We start from the raw sequence: 26,104 nt of genomic DNA on the forward strand, positions 1-26,104 counted from the left end.
TGGTGCTAAGAGTTGTAGGATAGAAAGAATATACCCTTAGGAGCTCTGAAGGCGGAGTTAGCCTCCCGTGCACAAACTGGTCAGGAACTGATGCCGCTGTCCTGATGAGGTCATGGCAGGCGGGAACTAGTTGTTATATCTAAATAGATTTGTGTGTCTTGCTCGATGGATCAGACACCCGAGCTATGCTGGGCGTGGTATAATCCGATATGAGAAAGATATTTGCCATATTGCTCTTTCGAACAACTAGAGAACAAGGGATGGCTTGGTGTGAGCGACTCGCTAGGCGTCGCACGGGCTATTCCGCCATCAAAGAACTGCCGGCCCGTGACGCATACATGTAATTGAAAAGCAATCAAAGTATCCATGAGTAAGGACAATTAAACACTTCAATTTGAGCACACAAATCAACCAGCGACCAACCGGGCAAAGACATGAATTACACTAAGAAAACAAGGAGTAGTGTTTTCCTAACTAAGTTTCTAATTTTCTAGTAGTTTTGGATCGAGAGACCCAAAGCGCTTTTCCTGCGCTCTATTCCAAAGTCTTGGGCTAAGCTGAGTTCCGAAGTTAGGCTTTCTTTTTAGAGTCCGACCTGTTCCAAGTGCTTTCCTTTCTTGCATTCCTATTGAAAGGTAAGATTGGGTGAGTTAAGTTGCGGAAAAATTAAGGTGCCGTACCAGAGTCTTTTTTTTTTTTTTAACGAGCCTGTTTGTATGTTATTTTCTACTATCGTCGCCCAAAAGGGCGTAAGACCTAAACCTCTTATTCGGGAAGAAGAAGAGCAAGAGCAAATGAAGCATCTCCAAAAGTAAACAAACTCCCCGTGAGGTAACTCTATGATTTTCCAATGGTCCCAGTTTTGAAATCCCTTCTCTCCCGCTTCACACCTCGGAAGGCACCCTTATTATAGAGAGAAAAAGGCGCTTTCACATCTTCTTAAGGTCTCGGGCCGGCCCCTATGGCCTGGTCCGGATGCAGGTCTCACCGGGCATGGACCTCACGGGTCCGGGTCACGGAAGACGCTAAAGGCCTTAAAACGAAACAGGCTTATTTGATCAAGCCCACTTTCTTATTGTGGCTGAAATTAGCCCAAGGCCCCCTAAACCAAACTAAGCCCATCTGTCCAGCCGAATTCATGTCAACAAGACCAAGTAAAACCTACAGTTCAGTAAAAAAAGGACGAATCCCATCGCTTCTTACTTCTCCAAAGGATAATGACAAAGACAATCTTTCTGAACTTTAACCCAATTTACAATATGAATTCTAAATTAGCCTAATATTTAATGTGATCCCGAACTTTTTTCCATATAATTACTGGACTTTTGGTATATAGTCTGTAAATTATACGAAAATGTACGAGGGATTAAATTGAACATATACAAAAAAAATTTAGAAATAATATTAAATAAATTAAAAATTAATAAACCACGTTGCAAGTCAAAATTAAAAACTGTTTGTCATTTTCCTCTTCACTAAACCTTCGCCAACGATAGCAGCGTCTTCCCAAGGCCGGCTGTGAACAAGCAGCTAAATTGTTGTGCTTTCGCCCTCTGTTCAGCTCATTGCGCAATTGACATAGTACACCTCTCGCACCCCCGGGCAGACGAGAAAGAAAGGATTTCTTGATATCAAGGAAAATCCTTGATGATGTAGAGCTTATATATGGACCACCAGATTTATAGTTGAAGAATTCGAGACTTGCTCTATTTTCATCTCAAATTACGTTCTCGACATTCTATACTGAAAATAAGAAAAAGAACAAGAAAAATAACGAAAACAAAGAAAATCACAGAAAACGTAAAACACCAGAAGAAAGCCAAAAACCCTAGTGCCAAATCTTGTTTTGCTTTGCCTGCCCACTCCCATTGCGTCGCCCCTCCTCACTCGATCGGAATCATGACCTCGTTGGTCCTCAACGGCGGCACCGTCCACGGCGGGTTGTACCTCGCCAGCACCCACTCCCCCGCCACCTTGTGCCCGTCCCTCTCCAGCCACTCCCTCAGCATCTCCGCCTTCTCCGTCGCCGCCCCCTCCGTCGCCACCCCGCCGAACCTCACCACCCCGTACTTCCTCCCCTCCTCCTCCCTCACCACCACCCTCTCGTCCAGCGGCCTCGGCGCCTCCTCCGCCCTCCCGTACTTCGCCGGCAGCACGAACCGCATCGTCACCGCCTCCTCCCCGCCCCCGGGCGGAACTTGGGTGATCACCGGGGCAGTCATTGCGATCTTCTCGCTCTTGGTGATCACCGGGGCGGTCATGGCGATCTTCTCGGGCTTGGCGTTCTGGGGGTCGCCCAGGGCGCCGATGTAGCTGGCGAGGACGGAGAAGCCGCCGTCGCGCCTGCCGCCGAACTGGGAGGAGGTGTAGGTGACCTCGGCGACGACGGAGGGTGCGTAGTGGCGGATCTCGTAGTCGGCGCAGGAGCTGAGGACCTGGTACTTCGGGGTCTCGACGGAGATCTTGCCGAGAACCGTGCCCATTTCTGGGAATCTTAGCGAGAGTTCGATCCGGCTCGATGCAGGGATCAAGAAGATTGAAGGAGATACACGTAAGATTCTGGAAGTGTGTTTCTGTGAAGGGAGCTTTGCTTAGGGTTTGCATATATGGAACGAGACGAGTGGTGGCGGTTGGTCGTGGTGATTGCGGGCTGCGTTCTTCCACGACATCACACTAAAGAGAGTTCGAGGAGGAAGTTGTATGGAAGTTTCATTTTTTTTTCCAAGTAAAATTGGCTCGCGCTATTTCCGACCCTCGAATTAGTATAAACATACCGCAAAATTTATATCGTCTATAATTGACCTCACTAGAAAAACCCGTTAATGGTAAGATTGATGAAAAAGGTTAAACATATTTAAATGTGAATCGATCAATTTCAGAATATTATCCATATTTACGAAAAAATTATCAAAAAAGTCTTAAATCTATTCTAATTGTGTCAATACAGTCATAAACTCTTTTTTTTTTGTTAATCGAGTTCTAAACATTTTGTATATATGCCAATATTATCTGTCCAACCAACTTTGATATGAAATTATTGACGTGGCGTTGCCGGCGAAGGTCATCCCTCGTCTAAGGCCCGACCTCGCCAGCTTAGCCGCTGGTGAGGTCCAGCCTCGCCCAGCCTGCAAGGGTCTCCGACGACATTGCTGGCCAAAATGAAAAACATTAAAAAAAGGAAAAAAAAAGAGAATAAAATAAATAATAAAAAATCATAATTATCTACTCAACGCTAGCGGCACCACATTAGCGATTTTCAATCAAAGTTGGTTGGATGGACTGAATTGATACAAATACAAAATGTTCATGACTCAATTATAAAAAAAAATGTATAAAATTGAATTGACACAATTGTAATAGATTTAGGACTTTTTTGGTAATCTTCTTTACATTTCCTAAATTATTGTTTCTTCTTCTTTTGTCTTTTGCGTTCATACAAGAGAAGTTTACAGATTCATTCTCTCTCTCTCTCTCTTTTCTAACGAGAATCCTCTAAAATTGGAGTATTTTAATCAACTTAATGATTAAAATTCCATTTTAAAAGAATACTTAAATAGTTACTGTGTCTAGAACATTTATTTACAATCTCTTTAAAGTTCAATCTCTAATAAAAGAATGTTTTATTCCACCACCTTATGTGTTTTTCCATTCATTTTTATACAAATTTCATTTCCTCTCATATACTTATCAATGTGCTTAAGCTAAACTCCGGGAAGGATTTTATTGCAATGAGTCTGAACATTGATAATCTTCAGTAATTAACATATCTCAATCTCAATTATAATCATAAAGGGCTCACAACTTTAACCAAAGAATTCTACTAAAAAGAATGAACCAAAAAATTTTATATGTCCGGGAGTTATTAGATATTGAACTTTAGAGAGAGATTGTAAATAAATGTTCTGAACACCGTAACTTTATTGATATTCTTTTAAAATCTAATTCCAGTCATTAATGAATTAAAATACTAAAATTTTAGAGGCTTTTTAAACCCAAAAGAAGAACAAAACAAATAGAGTTAAGGAGAGGTGGATAAAATTCCAAGATTGATTGATCCACATCAAATGTATGTTTTCCCTTTTTCCATTAATCTTACTATTAAAGAGGTTTTAATGAGGGTTATTTTGGACAAATTAAATTTTATGGTGTTTAAAGCTATTTGACGGGTGGAAATAGTGCAAGCCATAAAAATTTGGAAAGCAAAATAAAATATTATATCTTGCTATAGTCAAATATCTTATTGGGTAAATATGGGCATCTTTTGAAATCCATAGTATGCTTATCCATTGAGGATAGAATAAGGGCATCCATAGTCCTAACATTTATTGCCAAAGTGTGGTCTTCAAGTTTTAAAAAAATTTGAATCATTGCAATCAAGTTCTGTAATTTGACAAAAATGCACAATCAAATACTTTTATATTTTGACTAAAAAATGGTACTTTTATCAACCGTGCTTAATTTGAATGATATTTCATGATATTTTCGAAAATGTATGATGTTGATGTGATTCTAAACGGATGTCATGTAAAAATAATGTCAACATTACAGATGAAAAAAAGAGTTAGAAAGAGAGAAGGAGCGAGTGTAGAGAGGTGTTGGAATGGGTGATACCGCCTCGTCTTCCCGGCGACTCTCACCGAATCACAAACGAGAGTGGTGTCACCACCGCGTGAGGGCATATTAGCCCACTTGACCAGAGGAAAGCGCCATCACTTTCCTTTATGAAGCGACACTCGCTTGGCATCACAGCAGCATCACATATTCTCGAAAATGCTAACAGTGACATTAGATTTTCTTCCATCAACTCAAATTGGATGGAGCTAACTAAAATACTCGATTACTTCAATTCGACAAAGTTTTGGAACTCGATCGCGCTGTTTAAATCTTTTCAAGAGTTCATCCCACCTCGAAGTTTCAGCATTTCTTTGGATACCTATCTCGTCATCATCAGAATATCTAGGTATTGGACGAACATACACGAAGAATTCAACTTCAAGATAAACGGTGAACGAAGAGCAAACCATATGCTTCTAGCCATCCTACAATGCCTTGCAAGAACATGTAATTCTGCCGGGACAGCGGAAACGACATAGGTTTCCTCCGGAGGTTCTTGCACGCCTGCAACCTCGTTGGTTCGACGACAAGTCTTTCGTGCGCAGCGGGACCAAAGAACGGTTCTTGATCCTTGACGACCTCGCTCCATGCATCAACCCCCATGGCTTTTCCGGCAGAGCTGAACCTCTCTCTCTCCCCACCTTCACGCGAGGGATGGCTCTGTAGTCCTAGACCAGAAAAGGGTGCGCCTTTGCCGTACTCGAAGCCCATCGATCGAAGCTTCCGCCGCCGGTGACGGATCGCCCGCAACCGTAAGGTGATAGACGCGCACGGCCCGGAGTTCCCGAAGCGGAAAAGGTTTCCACTTGCCCAAAGAATGGTATGGAGCGAGAGGTTCCCTTGACGACGCGAGCCTAGTAAAGGCGAAACTCGCTTCAGTCCGTTGGCCGGATCGACCCTGTTACGTCTGACGCTTCCTTTTCAGTTCTTCGTGCACTTGGGGTTCGTGCATGGCGCAGTTTCGCTGTTACAGCTCTGCTCGGACTGTTGTCTGGTCTTCGTTTCATCAAAATGTTCAATGGTAGTCTACTGCGCCATCTACTGACTGTGAGGTTCGAAGCCACGTCCATGACTTCAAGAGCCTCGAGGAACATCCACACGCCGACCAAGTACGCGCCATTTCTGTTCGAAGGGCGTCGCAGAGACTCGATCACCGCATACCCCACGAGGCTCTTGAAGTTGTCCGCTGATTCGGAGAACTTAAGAATCGGCAAAATGATTCACGCGCAGCTGATCGCATCCAACGAAAATTCCCGAAGTAGTATCGTGGAGGCTAACTCTCTGATCAATCTGTACTCTAAGTGTGGCCAGATGTCGAGTGCACGCAAGCTGTTTGACGATATGCACGAGAGAAATGAAGTCTCTTGGGGGGCTCTGATGGCGGGATACTTACGCAGTGGGTCCCCTTCGGAAGTTATACAATTGTTCAAGTGTATGCTGTCCTTGGACTGTGTCCCTCCAAACGAGTATATACTCGCTACAGTTGTGTCTTCTTGTTCAGAGTACAGAAGAGGCGATGAAGGCAAGCAATGTCATGGGTATGTGGTCAAGTCTGGGTTAGAGTTTCATCAGTATGTGAAGAATGCACTTCTTAACATGTACTTGAGGTGCTGGGACGTGAAGGCGGGAATTATGGTTTTGGACACTTTACCTGGTTATGATATTTTCACATATAACTTGGTTTTGAATGGACTCATGGAAAATGGGAATTTAATGGAAGCTTTGGGCGTTTTGGCTAGAATGGTGGCCGATCGTGCAGCCTGGGATGGTGCTACCTACTGTACTGCTCTTGGGCTCTGTGCTTCTCTCAAAGATTTGAAACTGGGTTTATCGCTTCACTGCCGGATGTTGAAGAGTCGAGTTGATTGTGATGACTTCTTTTGCAGTACACTGATCGACATGTACGGCAAATGTGGCAAGGTTATGAACGCAAGCAAGGTCTTTAGTAGTTTGCCGATTCGAAACGTTGTGACATGGACTGCCGTGATGACCGCTTACTTTCAAAATGGATTCTTTGAGGAAGCACTTAATCTCTTGCCGGAAATGGAGAATGAATGCGTTCCAGCAAATGATTACACCTTTGTTGTTTTGTTAAACTGCTGCGCAGCTTTATCTGCACTAAGGCATGGGTATCTTTTACATGCGTTGGTGCAGAAGTCAGGTTTTAAAAACCACACTAACGTTGGGAATGCTTTAATTAATATGTATTCCAAGAGCGGCGACATAGAAGCCTCATATGAAGTTTTCTCAAACACGGTGCTTCGAGACTTTGCTACTTGGAATTCAATGATATGTGGATACTCCCAACATGGGCTTGGAAGGGAAGCTTTATCAGTTTTTGGAGAAATGATGGCCGCAAGGGAGCTTCCTAGCTACGTAACTTTTGTGGGAGTTTTATCTGCTTGCGCTCACCTGGGTCTTGAGCCGGAAGCACTTTTTTATTTGAACCATCTGATGAGACATTATGGGATAGAACCTGGAGTAGAGCACTACACCTGCATCATTAGGCTTCTGACCAAGGCCGGTTCGCTTGACAAAGCTGAAAATTTTATGAAGTCTACACCTGTACAGTGGGATACTGTTGCCTGGCGCACGTTGCTCAATGCTTGCCATGTCCATCGGCAATATGGTTTAGGCCAGCGTGTTGCAGAAATTGTCATCAGAATGGATGCTACTGATGTTGGGACATACATACTTGCTTCTAATATGTATGCCAAGGCAAAGAGGTGGGATGGGGTGGTGAACATTCGGAAGCTGATGAAAGAGAGGAGTATCAAGAAAGAACCGGGGGTCAGCTGGATAGAAATTAAAGACGCAACACGTATTTGTTTCAGATGACAATTCACACCCTGAGTATTTAAAGATATATGAGAAAGTTGGGGAACTTTTGGCCAAGATCAAAGATTTGGGTTATGTACCGGATATTGGTGGTGTGTTGCATGATGTGGAAGATGAACAAAAGGAAGACTATCTCAGTTATCACAGTGAAAAATTGGCCATAGCATACGGTCTCTTGAAAGCACCGTCAGAAGCACCCTTGCGTGTCATCAAGAATCTAAGGATGTGTGATGATTGCCACTCTGCTGTGAAACTTATTGCAAAGGTCACAAAGAGGGTTATAATTGTCAGAGATGTGAATCGTTTCCACCGCTTCAGGGAGGGGTTATGTTCTTGTGGAGATCATTGGTGACTCTTGTAGGAACTATATCACCCAAGATATATGAGTCAGAAGGCACATGCATTGGCATACTTATTCTAGGCCACTTGGCAGAGCATGGTGGCAGGGATGAAAGGGTAGTAGGGGTGGCGGCGGGGTGCTGGGCTAAGAACATGAGCCTCTTATTTACCATAACAAGAATGACTGAAATACTTCTTCCATTCAGATATCTGAGGTGGGGTACACCAATTGGTAGTCCTGGTAGTAAAGAGAAAACAGGACTGATAATCTCCTGCATCATTGATGTCGGGTCAGTAGGTGACCTCTGAAGGTACCTGTGACACCCTTGTAACTGTTGATTGAGGTCACTGTACTATAGTTCGGTTAATTTTCTCTATCACTGTATCTTCAGTACTTGCTTTGATTAGAAAAGAACAAGTTAAAAGAGAGATTGGAAATGCATGAGATGGAGGAATGAGTCATCCATGAGGATATTCGTTACTCAAGCATAGAATCCCTGTGGATATAAGAGGCAAGAGGAGGTCACAACTCGGTTTTGAACTGGACAATGTCTGAGGACGACTGGATAGTGGCTTGAAGGGCTGTTACAGATAATGAGGTGGCTCGCCGCTGAAGCACTCGTTAAGAAATGGCAAGTAATCTCAGAAGAGTTGATAGCCTTCTGATACCAACTAGTTTCCACACTGAGGTAATAGATTATCTGGTTCTATAATTGTTCTCAAGCATCATGCTCTTTCTAATGTAACCATGCATGCGCATGTTTAGAGCAAAGAGCATAGAATAACTGTTCACAAGGTGAGTTCTCTCTGTAGAGGTGCAGGGTTTGGCCGTTCCTTGGATGAAATGGTTTTGGTTTTTCTCAAATTGACTAATGGCTACAGAATAGGTTGCTTTATTTGGCTAGACTTTGACTAATTTGGCTTTGGGCTAAAAGGATTCAAAGACGTTTGATGGAGTGTTGCTATAGTTTCTGCTTTTATGCATCTTGGATGTCATTTATTGGATCTGCACAAAACTCACTAGCAAAGGATGATACTAAATGTTCATGATTGTGGTCGTTATAGCGGCCTTTGTATTTCACTAACTCTTCTATTTTTTATTTTTTCATTCATGTGAATTTCCGTATAAAGTTCTCCTAATAATATGTTTGGTCATCAGTTGTTCCAGGAGCTGCTTATCAACTTATGTGGTCAATCTTATCAATGTGAGTATTTTTGTGCTTGATATTATAGCATTGTGCTGAAGCTTTACCTGGTCAATAACTTCTTTTACTTGTCATGCATTCTCTACGACTTCATGAAGGGACTGGTCTATCACTACCTTGTATTCAGCAGTTTGGATGAAGTTAGATGGTGACAAACAACCAATACAGAAAGCAAAGAATGCAATAGTTTAACTGAGTTTTCCACTCTAGGATCTCCTAAGTTTTCTTCTAGTGATCAGAAATTTGTAGGAAAACCTGTAATCAACTGTACTGTTTGTAAAACTATCAATATTGAATTTGCCAAGCCAACTACAGGTTAATTTTTATCCATGTGTTTCATGTGGTCTGCTCGTCTTCTTATGATTCAAAGGGTAATAACTTGGGGGCTCATCATCTTCAGAATCTCCAGCAATTGTGACGGCCATTCTCATGAACATGCAGGAGAAGACACGAGTAAATTTGTTTCAGGTCTAAATAAACATTGCAATAGTAAAATCTTTGACGACAAAGGAATTAAATTTGAGTTTCTCATGTTTCGCATTCTGTCTTTAGATATTCAACTTGAGCGTATATATTAAATTTTGAACTTCTTGAGTTAAGACTTAGATGGACCTGGATAATTGTGCTGCCGAGTACCAACTTCCTCAAGGAGAACTTTAGTATAAGCAGATGTGGTGCAATTACAGTACTAACTGCGACATGATCTAAATCTAATTGGCCGGCCCACTCCATTCCCATTTGTTGAATGTTTATTTGATCTAAAGTAAGCATAGTCATTTTCTTCATTTCTGATGAACTGAACTTCTGAGCGATTGTTCTACAGCATTCCATCAGTCTCATTTGATAGACGAACATGTAATTTACACTTTGGATGCTATCCCTAGAGGACTGACTATTGTTTTTAGCTATGTCTCTGGGTGTCTTTGCTGGTCACTTGTAAAACATTTTTGCCGTAAAAGGCAGAGGTTGAAGATTGTATGGCCGCGAGTATCTACATCTACATGTACATAAGCAGCAGAATGATGTCCTGCGCGTATGCCATTTCCAATTAGCTCGAATGAGAAACGTAGTTGAAGTGGAAAAGTGTTGCTTTTCTTGTAGGAAAAAGCTCTCACCTTGCTTTTACAATTCTAAGACTTGCCACCTTTAACGAAATTCAACCCACTTGAGGCCACTTCAAGCACTTGGGGTTGCTCGCTAATTCCCGGACTTCCTTGCTTTATGATGCAACATCTTATGCCAACCATATCAACGACAAACTGAGTCTGTATAATAATACTCCACAAGGGAGGCACCTGACTCAAGCCAAGTATTTCTGTAGTTTGTCCACTTCATCTGGGCTTCCGACAAATATTGGTGTCTGCTGGTGGATCTGCCAATGGAAAGAAACCAAATGAAATGAATATGAGCTTTCTGCAAAATGGCTTTGTGCTGATTGATTCATGATGAAACAAAGTATTGGCTCTGTTGGGTCAAAGAACATAGCTCCTACTTACATCTTTATGACAGAGCTTATTGGGTTGAAAGTAATGTAGTGAGTCTGACTAAGAAACTGATAAAACAAATGTCTACAGTGGCAAGAGTTTGTCATGGTACATTCTTACCTTTTCTGGTTTGATGTCGAGTATTCTCTGGATGCCATCGGTTGCTTTTCCTCCGGCTTGTTCGACCATATAGCTCATTGGTGCACACTTGTACAGAAGCCTCAGATTCCCATTCTTAGCGTTATTGTTCTTGGGGTTCCCATATATTCCACCAACCAGCAGCATCCGATGGATCTCTCCGACGAGGCATCCAATGTAACGGCCAGAATAGGACTTGCCATTGGAGCCTGGCTGCCTGAGATGGTTGAGGTAGCTCTTCAATTTCTCGTCCCACAGGTTGTAGTTCCCCTCATTGAACGAGTAGATTTTACCTGTTTTTGGTATCTTGATGTCCTCATGTGTCAACACGAATTCACCGTATGCAGGATCTAAGGTGAAAGCATACACCCCGTTCCCTATTGAGAGCGTGAAGACTACCGAGCTAGAGTAGAGGCAATAACCGGCTGCCAGCAAGTTGCTGCCCGGTTGGCAGACGCTGGTGATGCACCTCTCTTTAGCTTGGTCGAGCTGTGCCATTAGCAGTGTTTAGTAATTTGGCAGGCGGGATTAAGAGGTCAAATTACGATATGACAGGCATCTGTTATACTCTAGAGCAGACTAAAGATCTGAGTAGCTTCCAACATGTCAGGAACTCGCTGACAGGATAGAGGATAAGCTTATTTGGTTTCGCATTAGGATTGAAAAAGCATACTTGTAGCCTCATGTGAAAGAAAGAATAGCCTGTTCTGTGCATTAACTAGGACACAGAAACTATATATGAGAAGAAGTATGACTTTTGGTAACAGAACGAAAATAAAATGGCAGGACAATACAGTTACTGTGGGCATTGAGTAGTCGTCGTCGTCAGCCAAGAGGCATTGCTCGTCCGGGCCGTAAATGCCGAAGATGGATCCCGTGGTCAATGCAGTGTCGATATTGGCGGATTCGTCAATAGGGTCAAAGACGACGACGTAGCTTCCCGAGTAGGTCTCTTCTATGGCGACAGGTACATCTTCCTCCTCCGATGCTATGATCCCCGTCCTTCCACTCGACCTTAAGCAATTGCAGAACACCTATATACATTGCCAACATTAGTCGAATTTCCGCAGGAACTCACCAGAAAAATTGATCTGTCATGTTCTTACTTTTAAAAGGGTCCTGAAATTCTATTAAATCTCAGTTAAGGTCTGTTTAAAAAGTGCCTCAGCTAACATACAAGGCTCGATTTGCATATGCAAAGTGCAATATCTCACTGAAAAATGCTAGGGTATAAAACTTTCGGCAGATCACTTGATCAGCAGATTTCGGAAAGGTGTTCCAACATATCTGACATTGAGTCTCCGATGAATTCGCGAGACATGAGAACTCATACCTTGTGTTTGAATCATCGACAGAACGCTAAGCAAACTTCGATCTCATCACAGACAAAATGTAGCATCGAATTGTACCCTACATGTAATACGAACCTCATTGGACACGACATCGAGCTTCTTCTGATCTTCCCCTTGGATGTTGATGGTGCCCTGAGCTCCGGTGAGGTTGATGATGCTCAACCGCTGAAGCAGCGACGCGATCTGCTTGCAGGCCAAGGAGATGCTCGAGAGCACTATGGTCAGCTCCGCGTCAATGCGGCCTGCCTGCTCCTGCTTCAACAGCCACGTTGTCAGGTTCTCGATCTCGTAGCTGATCTTCTTCTTCGCCTTCGCCGTTAGGGTGGTTGTTGAAGTTCCGAGCTGCAGCGTCACCGTGGACCGTGTGGCCTCGCATCGTGTGCGTGAGGCTGCGGCGGCGGTGGAAGGAGCATCCCGCGATTTCAGGTGGCGCAGCTTGAGAATGGAATTGGACATCAAGTGAGGAGAGATGAGGACGTGCGAGGAGGAGGTCGAAACTGCATGAGCTATTCTTTCTCCCTCTCTTCTCCCTTTCTCTCTGGAGGCTTTGCCCTTTCTAACTTATCCGGGGTTAGCACTTGTGTGACTGTGATACGTCGGTGTGATTCGTTCTTTGATTCTTTGCAAGATGCTTTTGTCTGACTAAGAGGACGGCAACGGTCAAGTGGCGGTTTCTACTAGATCCCAAGTTAAATCGGGGAAGGGACAATTTGTCGCACATCACCTCAACAATAAGAAGGGATAAGTTCACTTAAAATTCTAGAACTTATCACTAAACTACAGTTAAGTCCTAAAATAAACTTTCAAAAAACATAATTTAGTTTTCAAACTTGTTATGAAAGTGCAACCGAGTCATAAAATTTTCAAAAAGTGCAATAATGTCTTAAAACTTGTCAAATTGATCCAATCAAGTCCTTTCGTTGATTGCATTTTTTGAAAATTTTAAGACTTAATTGCACTTTTGTAACAAGTTTCAAGACTTCATTACACTTTTTGAAAGGTTTAGGATTCAATTGCACTTTAGTGATAAGCTCTAGGACTTTCAGTGAACTTATCTCTAAAAAGAATAAGTAACTTCTTAGAAAAAGGGATTTCGAGATCAAATTATATTTACATTTAGAATTTTAAGATTTGATCTATGTGGTACAGGTCGAGTCACCCAAAAGGAGCAGCCCATGTAAAACAAGTCGAACCTTTACGGATGATATCAAATCATGGGATTACCCAGTAGATGTGTGATTTGTAGATGGAACACCTGTACCTGGTCCAATTAAGGCGGGGTTGATCATTTGGGGTGAAAAGGCTTGGATTGGGTTTAGTTCCTAAGAGACTTTAGAAATGGTGGAATGGGCATGAATGGATCGGACGCAAATAAAATAGGGAAATATCGTCGGATGATATGAATCAACAGTAATGAAGACATTGTTAATTAAGTGAAGGAGTCTATAACATCTCAAAATCCTTTATCAGGTGCGGAGCTTGTCAAGCTCGCAGCCATGGCTGCTCGAGCTTCGTTGAGCTTGGCTTGGCCATAATCAAATCCCAAACGACAAATGTTCACCTTTTTATGTTCTCTTGCTTTGCTTGTTACCCATATTGCTTTCGAACACTAAAACCAATCTTGTGCACATATACAGTGAAAAATGCGTAAACAGCATTTTCGGCTTCGGATTTCATGTCCTCTTTGGGCACTCTAGCCACTTTAGTGTTACTCGCTGTCAAAGAGCTCGATTTTGCTGGAGCATCATGGCCAACATCACTATGTCGGACATGATCGATTGCGACATTGTCTTGGTCGACCATCGATGGACGGTCTTTTGATGTTTGGGCTCATGTTTTATTTCAAGCCATGCCTTTAGCCCAACCTCTTTTAAGCCCATCTTCATTATATATGCAGCTAGAAGAATCAAAAGAAGAAAAGGAAAGGGACCAGTCGGCAAAACAGAAAACGGAAAAATAAGAGCGGATAGAGAATCGCAAGCAAGAAAGGAGAGAGAAAGAGAGATGGGGGATATGCTTTGCGCACTTCGAATGACTCGACGAGTCGGATTAACTCCATTTCGTGGCACCGAGTAAGGATTTGCACTACTTATTTGTCTAATCGAAGAATTATCGTAATAGAGCTGGAAATTCGGATCAATGTAGATTTTAATTTGCTTGGTTCATTCTAGAGTTTAGTAAGCTATTATATTATATTGTGAAGAAACTTTTGGGTGCCGTTGAGCCGTGGAATATTACAGAAATCGATATGGAGTAATGATTGTTTTTTGGTCAAATCTGGAGCAATGATTAGGTCATGGTGAATCTTTTAAGTTTCGCGCGCTGCTGAAACTGGTTACGGGTTACTGTTTTCGGCGATGCTTTTCGCTTGTCTCCAACCATCTTTGGAGTCAGTGAAGTTTAGGATCTTTTAATATTTGGAAGAGCTTTATTTTGATAGTGAGCTCGCTTGAATTGAAGTATGCTAGAGAGAAATATGGCGCAACCAAATTTGGTGCTTGAGCTGCCCATTTTAGCGGACAACAATAAATGTTCTTGCTATGGGCGAGTTTTTGTTGGCTCGTAGGAGTCATTTGGTTCCTGAATGAGTTTAGTTTAGTCAATCTTAATTAAGGTAGTTACTTGATCTTTGATATCCGTTTCTCACTTATTGATAGGATTTCGAGTTCGACGGCTCAATAGCTTTTGTTGTTTGACTTTGCAACCCCAAGTGAGTTGTGTTTATCCTATTCTATGAATTTGTAAACTCATCTTTTGAAAGTGATAGGGATTATATAAATTATAAGTTATGTAAGGCATTGCATGGTATGTTTTGTTAAAACAAAAAAGCGATGTTTAGAGCATATTTGTTGCACAAAGCCAAATCGGACGTTTTACTACCCTTTTGGTCATTTAAAATGACAAAGTATCTTTTGAAATAGTTTGAGCTTATTGTTTGTGAATGATTTGAAAAATGCTTTATGAAAGGATTTTTGAAAGCTTGTAAGTACTGGTTTATGAAACTGGATTAAGAAATGTTTTCAGCTTAATAAATTGATTTGTGAGAGGTCGTGTTTTGGTTTGTGAAATTGATTAGTGAGATCGATTTTAGATTGGCTTTGAGGATTATTGAAGGATGATATTAGTGGTTTGATGTTCATTATTGCTATGTTCAGAACCCATTGAGGGTTTAATAGTATGCATACTATTTTTCAAATGTTCTTTTGAGCCGAGTCACTGATTGGGTATATGTAGAGACCTAGCCAAGGGAGGGTATCTTGTTAGCCCTTGTCATAAGGTTTTGTGTGTGATCTTAATTGGATATTGAGCACTAGATTGATCAATGGAATTGACCATTGATATTTGCTTTGATTTGCTGATGGAACAAGTAGGACTTGGCGAATGGACGGGGGACATAGGCACTCAGATCCGGGACACTAGGTTCCTAAAGCATGATTCTTGGTACTAGATGCCAAGTTTTGAGTGCTACACATGGGGACCTCGATTAGTTCCTCGAAGGCCCTTAGTCGCGCCCTCGAGTCCCAAGTCCGGCCTCGAGGTCTGGTGTCTTGTACTCTAGGTCCATTAGTTATAAGTAGGGGTGTGCAAAGAAACCGGGAATTGCTCGGAACAGGACCGGACCGACCTAGAACCGGCGTTTCCTAAGGGAACTGGTCGGGTTCCCGATTCTAATTTATTGAAACTGGCGAGTACCGGTCCGGTTCCCGATTCTAGGTGTGGAACCACCCACCCGGACCGGACCAATAACATATATATTTATTTGGTGAGTGTGCTCTCTTGCTTACACACTTCCTATTAGGAAGTGCCAAAAGTTACTTGCATGAAGAAAACAAAATTAATAGAAATGGGTTAATAACCCAGGGTTATCCATGAGTACGTCCTAATGCAAAGAACAACTCAAGGCTCTTAGGCTCCGTTCGTTTGGCGGAAAATATTCTCTCGGAAAATATTTTTCGGGTTTTCCGTGGGAAAATATTTTCCTTCCCCCCCTTACAAAATAACCTAAGTCTATGGAAAATGACTTCCGCTTCTTCAAAAGCGGAAATCATTTTCCGGAGCTTCTTCTTCTTCTTCACTAAGGTCGCCTGCCGCGGCCGGCGGTCGCCGGCCGCCTCCACCGGTCGGCGGCCGCCGCCGGCCGCGGCCGCCACCGCGGTCGCCGGCCGCTGCACCCGGCCGCTGCCGGTCGCCGGTCGCCGTCGCCGTCTTTGCCGCCGCCGGCGAAAAATATTTTCCGAAACTTTTTCATATTGGTCGCCGAACACCGGAAAATTATGTTCCGGGAAAACATTTTCCAGGAAAATGACTTCCGGGAAAATATTTTCCAAAAGGAGAATATTTTCCGCCAAACGAACGGAGCCTTAATGTTCCTTCGAACATCACATTGACATGAACCTGCCACAACGGTGCAGTGCTATATGGCTTCTTCACATGAAAAAGGAGTGGAAAGCTAAGACACTCCTAAATGTAGCTATTGCAAAGTCTTAACTTCAACAGCAGGTGAAGGTTTGCGGTCCTTGGCTTTGGCTTGTTAGGAAGTTCCTAACTTGAACAACAGGCGAAGTTGTATTTTTCTGTAATTCTTTGTTGCTTATTACAATGCCGAAGTGTGAAGCTTGGTAGGACTGGTTCCACAGACCCACCTAGGAACCGGACCGGCCCGAGTGGATCCATGAAATCAATGGGTGGTTTTTGATTTCAATTTTTCCGAACTGGTCCTTAGTGAGTGGCCGGTTCCCGGTTCTAGGATGGGAGCCGTCCACCCGGATAATGCTCACCTCTAGTTACAAGCAACAGCCCACCCCGGTTTACTTTTTGAAAAGTTATGCCATTTCTTAAGTTTCTCAATCATGAATTATCATGATTCTCTGAATTGTAGACAAACTTTTTGCAGATGTAGTCTTGAAAGAGAGATAACGACATGTTTACGGAGAGAGGATGCGCGGAATCATGTGACCTCGATTTGAATTCTTTCTACACTTTTAAAGTGAGGATTCACTATATGGAAATTTCATTTTACAACAAAAATTACCCTGTTCTTCAGGTAGTTCAATTTGCTAAGCAAGGTACTTTTCCAGTTTCTCAACTTCCTCCACGCTACCAATGTACAACGGCACTCGCTGATGAATCTGTCACAAAGCCCACACAAAGCAGAGCCTGTTATTCATCTTCTGAAATCTACTCCAAAAACACTCTGCAGATAGCATGTCAAGTCACTAACCTCGACGGGTTGAATATCTAGGACCCGCTGGTGACCGTCCGATCCCTTCCCTCCGGCTTGCTCCACGATGAAGCTCATCGGAGCGCACTCGTACAACAGCCTCAGCTTCCCGTTCTTGCTCTTCTTGTCCCTCGGGTACCCATAAATGCCCCCGTACAACAGTGTCCTGTGGAAGTCCCCCACGAGGCTCCCGATGTACCGGGCCGAGTACGGCTTGCCGGTCGGGCCGGGGTCCTTGAGATCGTCGATGTACTTCTTCAGCTTGTCATCCCACAGCTGGTAGTTTCCCTCATTGAAGGCGTAGATCTTGCCGGCCTTCGGGATCTGGATGTTCTCCTGGGTGAGCACGAACTCGCCGAACATCGGGTCAAGGGTGAAGGCATAGACACCTTTGCCGATGGTGAGGACGAAGATGATGGAGCTCGAGTACATGCAGTAACCCGCCGCCAGTAGGTTGTTCCCCGGCTGGCACACGCTCACCACGCACGTCTGCTCTGCTTTGTCGAGCTGTTCAAGTGATCACGGCATGAATGAGAAAATACAGTGTGGACTTAATTTGCTTTCTGATGATCCCGTGGGCAAAATCCTTTTGACCTTGCTCGGTGTGTGCTATGCTTTATTTCGAGTCATGTCGAATATTTCAATCTCCTTGTATTTGCAGTTGAAATCCATCGGAAATATGAGAGAAAGAAGGCGAGAAGGAAGCCTTCTCATCGGCTTGGTCCCTCGAATAGAAAGGTTTTTCAATACCTCGCCGGAAACTACTTCAAATCAAAGCAAGCCCTCAATGTCAAAATGACAAAACAGTAAAGGGTGGCATCTAGCATTCACGCCTCGGATCGACTGCCGCTCGGGGTCTCATGGATGTTACAATGAGGATGGATTTGGGAAGAAGTAATCGTTCTTTCAGTGTATCTAACAGTATTTCTACCCCAGCACAGGACTAATCAATTAGTCAATAAGAGAGATTGGCTTTTATTGATGAGTGTCGTAGGCAATTTATTCCGGTTGAGGGGAAAGGGGAGGCTTACGTTCTCATCGTCGCTGATGTGGGGTAGGCACTCGTCGTTGGGGCTGTAGATCCCGAAGATGGAGCCGGTGGAAACGGCGGCATCGATGTTGGATGATCCATCGAGCGGGTCGAACACCACAATGTAGTTGCCGGAGTAGCTCTCCTCCACGGCCACCGGCACGTCCTCCTCCTCCGACGCTATTATCCCAGTCCTCCCGCTTGATCTCAGGCAGTTTGAGAACACCTGTGCAAAATCTCCAAATAAATGAACAAACGTAGACGTAGACACAGAGCAATATTATTGCTTGGACTCCATCAAAGAGATCATTATCACCATCAGTATAGCCAGGTTTGCGAGTCATGCTAGTAATCTTTGACCAAATTCAGAGTCAAGCCCTAAGCATCAATCTATCTAACCCTCTTCAACTTCAAGTACTGCTAAGTTTAGCGGTTAAAGAGCCTGACAAGTACGAATGGATTAGGCAAACGAGTCGTTGTCATCTCCTTAAATCGAACGCACGCACATGAAATATAAATCAGCATTGCTGTCAATGTTTTGAATGCTAAGGCAGAGACCGAGCCCGAGAGAGGGCGGTGACGTACCTCATTAGAGACGACGTCGAGCTTCTTCTGGTCCTCGCCCTGGACGTTGACGGCCCCCTGAACCCCCGTCAGGTTCGAAATGCCGGCCCGCTGGACCAGCGACGCAATCTGCTTGCACGCCATCGAGATGCTCGACAGCACGATGGTCAGCTCGGCGTCGATCACCCCGTCCTTCTCCTGCTGCAGCAGCCACGTGGTGAGCGTCAGGATGTTGTACCCGCTCTTCTTCTTCTTCGCTGTCTCCACCGCCTCGGTCGCCACCGCCATGCACCTCACTCTTCCCGTGGCGGCGTCTCCGGCATGCCTCTTCTTCAACGAGACGAGCGCCCTGGAGTCGAGCGCGCATGTCTTGAAGGAGGAGACGCTGGAGAAGGAGCAGGACGGGTTCGAGAGGAGGAGGAGGCGGCGAGGTGCCGCTGCCGACGTGGCTGCCGCTGCCATGGCTTCAGGCTTCTTCTACGAGTCTTTCTCTGTTCGGGGTCTCCCTCTGCAACGTGTTCTTCTCGCTTTCTTCTTCTTCTTCTTCTTCTTCTTGTGCTTCTACTTCTTGCTGATATTTTTTTTGCTCTTGGCTCCGACGATGGAACGAAGTGAAATTGGTGAGATTGAGTGGAGCATTGAAGGAGGGGAATGTGAGGCCAGCAAAGGACTTTGTGTTAAATCTCGGGGCCCACTTATCCTTCGCATTGGCTTGCGTTGCGTTTTCTGTGATCGTGGTTGCCCACTGCGAAACTCGACTCTCTGTATCTTTAGAGTTCACTACAAAGAGTTCAACTCTACTCCATGAAGAAAATTTCAGAGACCTTGCCGGGGAAATACATGGAAATCGTAAAAACATAAAAGGGGGAAAAAAGCCACAAAAAACCTAAACTATATTCAATGCGATACATTTACCCTAAACTTTTTTTTTTCCGTAACATGAAAAATCCCAAACTTATGAAGGCGTGTTTAATATTTAAATACTCTATCATTCTCCCTCATGCTTAGTTGACGTATTTAATTAGGGAGATAAATGGGAGCTCCGAAAGATTTGAATTCAGCACCTCTAGCTCTGATATCATATGAGATTTTGTGGAACCACTGCTAACTGTTTTAAAAATTTAAACTGTTATATGAAGACGTGGTTTAATATTTAAATACTCTATTAAACACCGTTAAAAATATGCATATAACGGTGTTATGAAATAAAAACGGCGTTGTTTTGGCTAAAAAATCAACCAGCGGAACATTGATAGAGGGCAAACGTGTCACGTGTATAAGTTTGGAGTTTTTTATGTCACGAGAAAAAATTTAGGATAAATGTGTTATAGTCGGCATACTTTGAAGTTTTTTTTTGATGACTTTTTCCCAAATAAAAGTATTTTCGGAACATGCCATGTATGTTCGCAACAAATATGCCCCTTGATCTCAAAGAGCACTTGCTTGCAATTGTTCGAGAATCTCTGGTCTTTGTCTCAGCACCAAGTCAGACGAGCAATGTATGATTTTTCTTCTCTTCGAGAGTGTGTTTGTTTCATGAAAAAATTTTATGTTTAAGGAAATGATCTACCCAAAATTCATTTTCAAGAAAAGTGATTGATTTTCCCTTATTTGGTTGTGAGTTGAAAATGAGAAGGAAGTAGTTTTTTGATGTATTTTTCACTTCTTAAAATATTTTCCTTAAGAATAGATTATGCAGTGCTATTAAACTATATAAAGGAAATTATAGACTGTTAAATGAAATATGAAGCTATTGGTTCGCAATTCTTGGTACTAAGAACCTCAAATGAGTGATTAGAGATTGATGAATTTCAAATAAAATCTTTTAAAAAGAAAATATCGAAAAAGGAGCAATAAAGTCTATAAACGCATACATACATGAAAGTGTTCAATTTCTTGATTCTTTTTCTCTGGTTCCAAAATTAGAGCTGGGAAGAAGTGAAATGGTAAGCACAATCTACTTTGACATATGAATAAATGCCTTTTGTGCTTTCCATTTCAATGCCATGAAATAAAATTTTATAGGGGAAATTCACTGATCGAAAGTATTATATGATAATAAATGAGAGAGAAAGAAAGAGCTTTATTGATGCTCTAAACTTAATTAAAGGTTTTTTTTTATGTCCTATGCCCTGAAGCAATGTGGAATTTAGCTAATGAAAACGTTTTTCTCTTATTAAAATGGAGAAATCTTTTTCCTCTTATTACGAGCGCTTTCATGTCTCTAATTTTTCCTGTGTAAAAGATGTCTCTAGTTTTTTTGCACCATGCGTGGTTAAGTTTTTTTTTCTTTTTAAGGCTCCGTTCGTTTGGCGGAAAATATTCTTCTTTTGAAAAATATTTTCCCGGAAGTCATTTTCCTGGAAAATGTTTTCCCGGAACATAATTTTCCGGTGTTCGGCGATCAATATGAAAAAGTTTCGGAAAATATTTTTCTCCGGCGACCGACGGTCAACGTCCGGCGTCCGACGGCGGCGGCCAGCGGCTAGCAGCAGCGGCGGCGGCCGGCAGCCGGCCGCTGGCCGGGCGGCTCAACGGCCGAGCGGCGACCCAGCCGCGGCCCGGCGGCAGCGGGCCCAGCGACCAAGCGGCGGCCCGCAGCGAGGCGGCGGCTAAGGCCAAAGCGGCCATGGCTGCAGCTGCCGGCGGCCAGCGGCCTGCCGGCAGGCGGCGGCGGCGGCAGAGCAGGCGGGGCGGCCGGCGGCGGCCGGCGGCGCTTAGTGAAGAAGAAGAAGAAGCTCGGGAAAATGATTTCCGCTTTTGAAGAAGCGGAAGTCATTTTCCGTAGACTTAGGCTATTTTGTGAGGGGGGAAGGAAAATGTTTTCCCACGGAAAACGTTTTCCGCCCCCCGAACACCGGAAAATCTGAAAAATATTTTCCGGGAGAATATTTTCCGCCAAACGAACGGAGCCTTTTTACTAAGAGAAGTTTTTTATTCTTCCCTCCAAGGGCCACGCAAATGCAAACGGATTGGGCTTGGGCCAAGCCCAAAACCCGACAGACAGTTGCTCCCAAGAATGTATTTGGGGAAAATTATCCGAAAAATCCTTCACCTATTGTATTTTTGTCAATTCAGTCCTAAGCCTTTTCACTTCTTGCCAATTCAGTTCATCCAGCCAATTTTGGCCAGAAAGTACTGCCGTGGACGCAGGCCGGCCTACGCGGCGTTAACGTGAATAATTTTTAATAATATTTTAATATTTTAGATTTTTTATTTTTCTTTTCTATTCTTTTTCCTTTTTTTTCTTTTTCTTGTTTCTTTCTCCTCCCCTTCTTCCTCCTCTAGCCGGTCACCAGTTGTTGTCAACCGGCCAGAGGTGAGGGCCGGCGAGGTTGACCTCGGGCGAGGAGAAGTTGAACACATGCGTAAGCAAGACATATCTTTTCAGGGAAGTTGATATTGAGTCGACCGATCCTAAGCCAGCCCATATACTTCGGCTCGACACACCACACAACCAAACAAATCAGAAAACTATATTGGTAATTCTCTCATTGACCCATATTCCAAAAGGCATTAGGGTTTGAACTTGATGCAAAGCACATAAATTGATTGCCATATTAGAAAGAGAAACACCCGCTACCAATTGCTTTGTCGTTGAACCTATCGTTATGCACGTCTCTCATACAAGCACTCGATCAACACTTACCACCTGGGCCCTTGACTTATTGAGAGGTTTTGCTGGCCATTCCTTGGCCCATTGCAGTAGGAAAACGAATTTAGTTGCTAAAGCCTAGCACTTTGGAAGGTTGTGTAGCAATTGGATCTTGTATTTCCCTCCTGCTGTTTTTATTTCCTTTGCTATGAAGTTAAGGACTTGTATTCGCTAAATTCTTATAAGTGAATGATATTTTCTTCTGAAAAAAAGAAGCAATCATTGAGCACGTTTTAGTTTGATACCCCACCTACAGTTGTTAGCCTTCTTAGGCATGATGTATTTCTGGGCTCTAGTAGTAGCCGCCGTAGATTTGCCTTTGTGCGCATTAAAGTTGGAGGCTTGAGATTAAAGAGGTGGCTTCATTGTGAATTTGCATCTTGGAAATAATCGCAGTGCGTACGATCGCTCAAATTTTGTGGTAAGATTTAGCGCTTCTTTTTTGAGATCGAGTGATTTTCTTTCATGAGAAATTGTGTAGGGCTAAGTATTATTAGATTATTGGGTGTAATCTGAGATTGCAAAAGAGACTCAAATATGATTATAATCTCGTTGTATCACTTGATCTATAGTAAAATATGGTGTTGTTCTTTTCCTCTCCCTCTCTTGTTTTCACAACAATTAGTATCGGAGACGATGGTCGATTGATAGGCCACAAATCAATTTAGTTTTCGATGGAAATTGCCATTACGGTTGATCTAACGAGAAGAGACTATGGATGGTCTATTTGACGATGTGAGATAGTGACCCTGGGTGGAAGTATACGTTGGGCTACAGCAACGTGTTGGCAGTTGATGGTAGGGTTGATGTGCATAATTTGCGGGTGCATTGCAACAATGCGTGGAGATTCAAGTCAGGATATGTTAATACAGAAGGATCTATGGATTAAGGGAGAGAGTATCCCTAACTTTGGAGCTCACACACATCAAAAAACATTTGATATAATGCGGAATGGGTTTATATTACTTAATTAGGTCATAGCTTATTACTTAAGTTTTCTAGAACTTGTGAGCAAGCGCGCATCCATACGGTGACCAAGGTGTCGGATGTTTGTTACGCGTCCTAAAAAAAGGAATACTACGCAATTCCAGGACGACACGTATGAATGGGAACCTTCTGGCTTCTTCAACTGCCCGCCTACCGCCTTGGATTTCCACGTTTCACAATAGGAAGACTTGGCAACTTTTCCAACACGGTCAATTTGATAGCGAATGTTCGTGTAGTTTGGGTTCTCATTATGTAAGACCGCCGAACCAGCTCATAACTCGACCTTACTGCAAAGATATCATGTCTTTCTCTAAATTTTTTCTTGTTTTTTTTTTTTGGGCGGTCAATGTTGACGAGGCAACTCCTTTGACACGCTCCTACGACGGTACCTTCCTTAACTGTGCTTGAACCGTGAATGCGATGGCACGTTTGTTTTGTCCCACAACATGGACTAACCCATTAATATGACGACGAAAACTTGATCAATTACAAAGTGCCAAACTATGTTGAGTGTAATTTTAAAATTGCAAATTCCGCATCCAAATCGCAAGAAGCGCATCGTCACTACACAGGAAAAGTCTTACTCGGTGCATGTGGACGAGACGACTCCCATCGATACACGGAGATGAATCGGTATTCTCACTGGCCATGTGGATCCGACAATCAGCAGATGAGTCCAAATCCTATGCTTTCTCTGAAAGCTAGATGCAATTATGTAACATCAATTGCCAATTTATTATATGTTCTTGGACGACCATTGACGGGCCAATTTCGGTCTTCAACCACATTAAAACCAACTTCCACCACTAGGAGACTCCCCCAATATTCTTGCTTTGGCGTCCGTAAAGCACGGTCAATCCTCGGTCAGCAAATGAAATTACCCAAGAATTTTCATGTTTCTAGTCATCATCGACCCGAGTGACAAACCCAATTTCCTAATTTTTTACAATTGACTCGGTAAGCGGAAATTAAAATACCCGATTACTAATTATATTCGACGTAATCACGTACGAGCGACAAGCTAGAGGTAGGAAAGGAAGGCTTGTCCAACCCGTCCACCGCCATGAAACGTCAGCGTTTTCAGCTTCAAAGACGCGTTTCGGTTTACAGGTGACCCAATGCAAATCAAACAAAGCTAAGCACGTACGTCTATATATGGGCATGTTTGCCTCGTACATCCTTAGATCTTGCGACAACAAACGCTACATTCAAGGAAACAAAAGGCCAACCCTCCTCGTAGATTCTATCGATTCACCAAACGAGACCCGAGATTTTCTTTGATTGGCAAGGCTTTCAATGGCTTCCTCGAGCAAATTGGCATTGGTTCTTCTCATCTCTTCCCTCTTCCTCCATGCAACTTTAGGTACAACAACATATCCAATGTTTTATGTGTCGGTTTTTCGAAACCCTCGATTATTTCCTCCCATGTTCTTGAATTGCTTGCGTTGATCGTGTCGTGATCGGAATTCTCTCCGTCGGGTCTTGCAGCCGAGATCGTGTGCGAGGAATTGCCGAAGGATCTGTGCGCGTTCTCGATCGCATCCTCGGGGAAGAGATGCCTGCTGGAGACGTACGCGAACCGGGACGGCGGGGTCGAGTACCAGTGCCGGACGTCGGAGGTCGTGGTGGAGAGGATGGCAGGGTACATCGAGACCGACGAGTGTGTGCGCGCCTGCGGGGTCGATAGGGATGCCGTCGGCATCTCCTCGGACGCGCTCCTTGAGCCGCAGTTCACCGCCAAGCTCTGCTCCCCGTCGTGTTACCGGAGATGCCCCAACATTGTCGACCTCTACTTCAATTTGGCCGCCGGCGAAGGTATCGACACATGATTCACCATCCACGTCAGAAGCATGACAACAATGTCTTACGCAAAATTAGGCTATAGAAAAAGTTTGTGCTTAGTCCTTTTTGCTTTCGCCACGGAAAAATTGAAACATTCCTTATTCGATCCTTCTGTTTGACCAAAAGAATTATTCAATCGTGATATTTGACCAAATTCAATTCTTTTTTATGATTTTCCTTGGTGAAGAAGTCACCGTTCACAAAGTTAATAAAAAAGAATATTTGACTAATGTTTTCTTGCATCGACACGATTTTGCAGGAGTGTTTTTGCCGGACCTGTGCGAGGTGCAACGGACCAACCCCCACCGTGCAATGATCGAGCTGTTGAGCTCCGGTGCAGCAGCCGGTCCGACGCCTAGCTCGTCCTTGGATGTCATGGGCGCTTCTCCGGCTCCGTCGCCCATGTAATCTATCGATGTAATCAAGCCATTCTGCACCTTGTTGCTGGGTAGTACGATTCGTTGCCTTTGGTAATTACTGTTTTTAGATTGCAGAAGAGGAATTATTAGCTAAGAAGAGAATGGAGAGAGATGTCTACTCTAAATTCTTTGTATCTGGGTCGGGCTTGTTGAGATCTCGTTCAAGAATGCATATATATATATTATTTTTAGTTATTTTTTTTCTCCTCATTTGTTTTCTGTTATGATAATAAATGGATAAATAAACAAATAAATAAAGACTTGTCATGCGCGAGACTTCCTATAGAATAAGGGACATAAAATTGGTTGTAAAGTTGTGGCAATGGCAAACTATGCATGTTTTAAAACAAGAGGGCCAAAAATGAAAATTGGGTTGACCCCTACAATTTTGGAAGAGATGTATATATTGATTCCTA

General features: G+C 43.3%; 5 protein-coding genes and 2 long non-coding RNA genes across 7 annotated transcripts; 4 read left to right on the top strand and 3 right to left on the bottom strand.

The window, feature by feature from the left end:
• Positions 1-1,631: 1,631 nt before the first annotated feature.
• On the bottom strand, positions 1,632-2,591 carry LOC115672185 (heme-binding-like protein At3g10130, chloroplastic). Its single transcript, XM_030593961.2, has one exon. The coding sequence runs from the start codon at positions 2,481-2,483 to the stop codon at positions 1,884-1,886; it is 600 nt and encodes a 199-aa protein (XP_030449821.1). The 5' UTR covers positions 2,484-2,591; the 3' UTR covers positions 1,632-1,883.
• Positions 2,592-4,911: 2,320 nt separating this feature from the next.
• Positions 4,912-7,997, top strand: LOC115672290 (pentatricopeptide repeat-containing protein At5g39680-like). The gene is given in 2 exon segments (XM_030594066.2): positions 4,912-7,430; positions 7,432-7,997. Coding segments are annotated over 2 exon segments (2,178 nt in total). The 5' UTR covers positions 4,912-5,625; the 3' UTR covers positions 7,805-7,997.
• A 10-nt stretch (positions 7,998-8,007) lies between these two features.
• LOC130139546 (uncharacterized) lies at positions 8,008-9,326 on the top strand. Its single transcript, XR_008817666.1, has 2 exons — positions 8,008-8,996; positions 9,095-9,326. It is a non-coding gene; the product is annotated as an uncharacterized LOC130139546 (long non-coding RNA).
• Positions 9,327-10,103: 777 nt separating this feature from the next.
• On the bottom strand, positions 10,104-12,695 carry LOC115672291 (fructose-1,6-bisphosphatase, chloroplastic-like). The gene is made up of 4 exons (XM_056316752.1): positions 12,046-12,695; positions 11,413-11,652; positions 10,601-11,107; positions 10,104-10,368 (listed from the first exon to the last, which is right to left on the bottom strand). Exons 1-4 carry the CDS (start codon positions 12,424-12,426, stop codon positions 10,297-10,299), a joined length of 1,200 nt encoding a protein of 399 aa, XP_056172727.1. The 5' UTR covers positions 12,427-12,695; the 3' UTR covers positions 10,104-10,296.
• LOC130139547 (uncharacterized) lies at positions 10,375-11,420 on the top strand. The gene is made up of 2 exons (XR_008817667.1): positions 10,375-10,876; positions 10,966-11,420. It is a non-coding gene; the product is annotated as an uncharacterized LOC130139547 (long non-coding RNA).
• A 4,214-nt stretch (positions 12,696-16,909) lies between the features above and the next one.
• On the bottom strand, positions 16,910-19,415 carry LOC115667479 (fructose-1,6-bisphosphatase, chloroplastic). The gene is made up of 4 exons (XM_030589050.2): positions 18,807-19,415; positions 18,223-18,447; positions 17,192-17,698; positions 16,910-17,099 (listed from the first exon to the last, which is right to left on the bottom strand). The coding sequence occupies exons 1-4, from the start codon at positions 19,245-19,247 to the stop codon at positions 17,028-17,030; spliced, it is 1,245 nt and encodes a 414-aa protein (XP_030444910.1). The 5' UTR covers positions 19,248-19,415; the 3' UTR covers positions 16,910-17,027.
• Positions 19,416-24,595: 5,180 nt separating this feature from the next.
• LOC115672292 (uncharacterized) lies at positions 24,596-25,892 on the top strand. Its single transcript, XM_030594068.2, has 3 exons — positions 24,596-24,790; positions 24,916-25,242; positions 25,529-25,892. Exons 1-3 carry the CDS (start codon positions 24,724-24,726, stop codon positions 25,675-25,677), a joined length of 543 nt encoding a protein of 180 aa, XP_030449928.1. The 5' UTR covers positions 24,596-24,723; the 3' UTR covers positions 25,678-25,892.
• Positions 25,893-26,104: the final 212 nt, after the last annotated feature.

This window comes from Syzygium oleosum, unplaced genomic scaffold, assembly GCF_021117445.2.
Source record: "Syzygium oleosum isolate NSW1041296 unplaced genomic scaffold, Sole_v2.1 Sole_v2.12, whole genome shotgun sequence".
Lineage (NCBI taxonomy): Eukaryota > Viridiplantae > Streptophyta > Magnoliopsida > Myrtales > Myrtaceae > Syzygium > Syzygium oleosum.

Coding starts and splice junctions, on each gene's coding strand:
- LOC115672185 (XM_030593961.2), bottom strand. CDS start 2,483: ATGGGCACGGTTCTCGGCAAGATCTCCGTCGAGACCCCGAAGTACCAG.
- LOC115672291 (XM_056316752.1), bottom strand. CDS start 12,426: ATGTCCAATTCCATTCTCAAGCTGCGCCACCTGAAATCGCGGGATGCT. Junction 11,108..11,412: donor ACTCAATGCCCACAGTAACT/GTATTGTCCTGC, acceptor CTAATGGCACAG/CTCGACCAAGCTAAAGAGAG. Junction 10,369..10,600: donor TCGACATCAAACCAGAAAAG/GTAAGAATGTAC, acceptor TTCCATTGGCAG/ATCCACCAGCAGACACCAAT.
- LOC115667479 (XM_030589050.2), bottom strand. CDS start 19,247: ATGGCAGCGGCAGCCACGTCGGCAGCGGCACCTCGCCGCCTCCTCCTC. Junction 18,448..18,806: donor TCGACGTCGTCTCTAATGAG/GTACGTCACCGC, acceptor GATTTTGCACAG/GTGTTCTCAAACTGCCTGAG. Junction 17,100..17,191: donor TAGATATTCAACCCGTCGAG/GTTAGTGACTTG, acceptor GCTTTGTGACAG/ATTCATCAGCGAGTGCCGTT.
- LOC115672292 (XM_030594068.2), top strand. CDS start 24,724: ATGGCTTCCTCGAGCAAATTGGCATTGGTTCTTCTCATCTCTTCCCTC. Junction 24,791..24,915: donor CTTCCTCCATGCAACTTTAG/GTACAACAACAT, acceptor CGGGTCTTGCAG/CCGAGATCGTGTGCGAGGAA. Junction 25,243..25,528: donor CAATTTGGCCGCCGGCGAAG/GTATCGACACAT, acceptor ACGATTTTGCAG/GAGTGTTTTTGCCGGACCTG.